Source organism: Agelaius phoeniceus, chromosome 3 (genome assembly GCF_051311805.1).
Source record: "Agelaius phoeniceus isolate bAgePho1 chromosome 3, bAgePho1.hap1, whole genome shotgun sequence".
NCBI classification, from domain to species: Eukaryota; Metazoa; Chordata; class Aves; order Passeriformes; family Icteridae; genus Agelaius; species Agelaius phoeniceus.
Genome location: NC_135267.1, coordinates 98,424,090 through 98,426,072, shown reverse-complemented (window position 1 = coordinate 98,426,072; position 1,983 = coordinate 98,424,090). Strand labels below are relative to the sequence as shown.

General features: G+C 57.0%; 1 protein-coding gene across 1 annotated transcript in view; it reads left to right on the top strand.

The window, feature by feature from the left end:
- Positions 1–56: 56 nt before the first annotated feature.
- Positions 57–1,983, top strand: part of AIDA (axin interactor, dorsalization associated) — a 55,178-nt gene continuing 53,251 nt past the window's right edge. The window contains exon 1 of the mRNA XM_054630280.2: positions 57–369. Within this exon, the coding sequence (XP_054486255.1) occupies positions 260–369 (110 nt within the window). The 5' untranslated portion in view covers positions 57–259. The remainder of the gene's footprint in view (positions 370–1,983) is intronic.

Genomic DNA, 1,983 nt, shown 5'->3' with positions numbered 1-1,983 from the left:
TGACAGGTACCGGGGCGGAAGTAGCGCCCTCGCCTCGATAGTGATGGCGCGGGCGGGCGCGGCCGGCGCCGCCTCCGCGGCTGGGCGGTGCAGGCGGGAGGCGCCGCCGCGCTCGGGTGTCCCGGGGCCGGGCCGGGCCGGGCCGGGGCGGTGCCGTGCCGTGCCGTGCCGTGCCGGTGGCGCGGGACTGGCGGGAGCGGCTGTACGGCGCTGTGGGTGCCCCGGCGCGGGGTGAGCATGGTGCCCTAGCGCTGGGGCTATGTCGGAGGCGGCCCGTAGCCTCCTGCAGCGCTGGGGCGCCAGCTTCAGGAAGGGTACCGACTTCGACTCCTGGGGGCAGCTGGTGGAAGCGATCGACGAGTATCAGATGTGAGTGCGGGCCCGGCACGGCCCCGGAGTCCCGGGCGAGGCACCGGGGTGAAGGAGCGGCCCCGGCGCAGGGCAGGGCGGGGCGGGGCAGGGCAGGGCAGGGCAGGGCAGGGAGCCCCGCCGTACTCAGGCCGCGGCCCCCTCGCCCCTGGGGCCCCGCTGGCGGCTCTGGCCCTTCCCCAAGGCGCGGGGCCAGGAGCCGAGGAGTTCCCTCGGGGGGTGCCTGGCCGGGGGGCGAGGCGGGGCGGGAGCCGGCCGTCCCGCTCTCTTGGGAGGTCGGCAGCGGCCGGCGTGGAGCTTAGAGCAACCTGCTTTGGTAGAAGGTGTGTCCCTGCCCATGGCAGTGGATAGAACAAGGTGACCTTTAGTGTCCCTTCTACCCCAAACCAGGCTGTTATTTTGAGAGCGCGGGCTGCTGGAATGGTTCATTGATGGAGCCTCCGATGCACCACTGGACCGGGATGCTCCCATCCCATCATCCTGTTGCCCTGGCACCTTGCTTGTGGCAATGGAGTGACCTGGTAAATGGGCTGCCTAAGTATCAGCCTTAACCAAAAAAACTCCACACAACCGGTCAGAATGAAAAGGGGTCCATTGCATGCTTGTGCATTGTGTCCCTGATGGAACCAGGTTGGGAGAGATGGAACCAGGTTGGGGAACTTGGCAGCTCCAGTCAGGTTGGCTGGCACAGGGTGTGACTGCACCATCCATTGGCTACAGGGCACTGATGATGGACTCCTTGGCAATGCACCTGGTACCTTCAGTCAGATGTTCTTCCTACTACTCCATTTGCCATGACAATGAAAATTATTTCTTTGTGATTGCAGTATTTCAGGCCAGGCTTCTCATGGTGAATTTTCTGGAAGTTGACAAGAGGGTTCACACTTGTTTGCCCAGAGAAAGTCAGCTGAAGAGATGCTCCCTGAGGGATCTTTTAGCACTGTTCAGGACAAGTTGGGTTCTAACCACGTTGGTTGCCAGTTCAGTTGTCATTCAGAGTAACTGGTCTGCTGGCCACTTACCGGGTGGTCAGGAGAGGCTGTAATCTCATCATTTCATTCACTCACCAGGAAGAATTAAGTGTTACTTCTCACTGCAAGTTCACTGAAATGCAGTTTGCTGATGGCCTTTAGAGTAGGGCAGGCTGTTACTCTACAAACCTTGGCAGAGAGATGAAAAGAAGTTCTCTTCCAGATCTGTATCTCAGCAGACAAAAAGAATCATCAAAAGTAAAATAAGATATTTTTACTAACTGCCCTTATGTGGATGTCAATCATTTAGGTGATTATTCATGCAGGAAACCTTCGAGCTGTCAGCAGTGGCTTCCCTGTTAAATGTCCCCATCATGGAATTTGGTCTCATGTAACTTTGAATGAACTTCAAGGGGAATGCCAGATGCATTCATTTGGGTTAGGGTGGATTTTTTGTATTAGTGACAAATGGAAAGAGGATTGTGTTAGTGATGCTTGCAGAAATGTTAATGCTGTGATGCTGCCTGTTGTGGGTGGCATATTGCTGCTATGGTAATCTGTTTTCTTAAATCATTGCTTTACAATGCTCTTTCTCTGTGTCCTGTGTATCATAGGGCAGGGCAGTAGGCAAGGAGTGTACTTT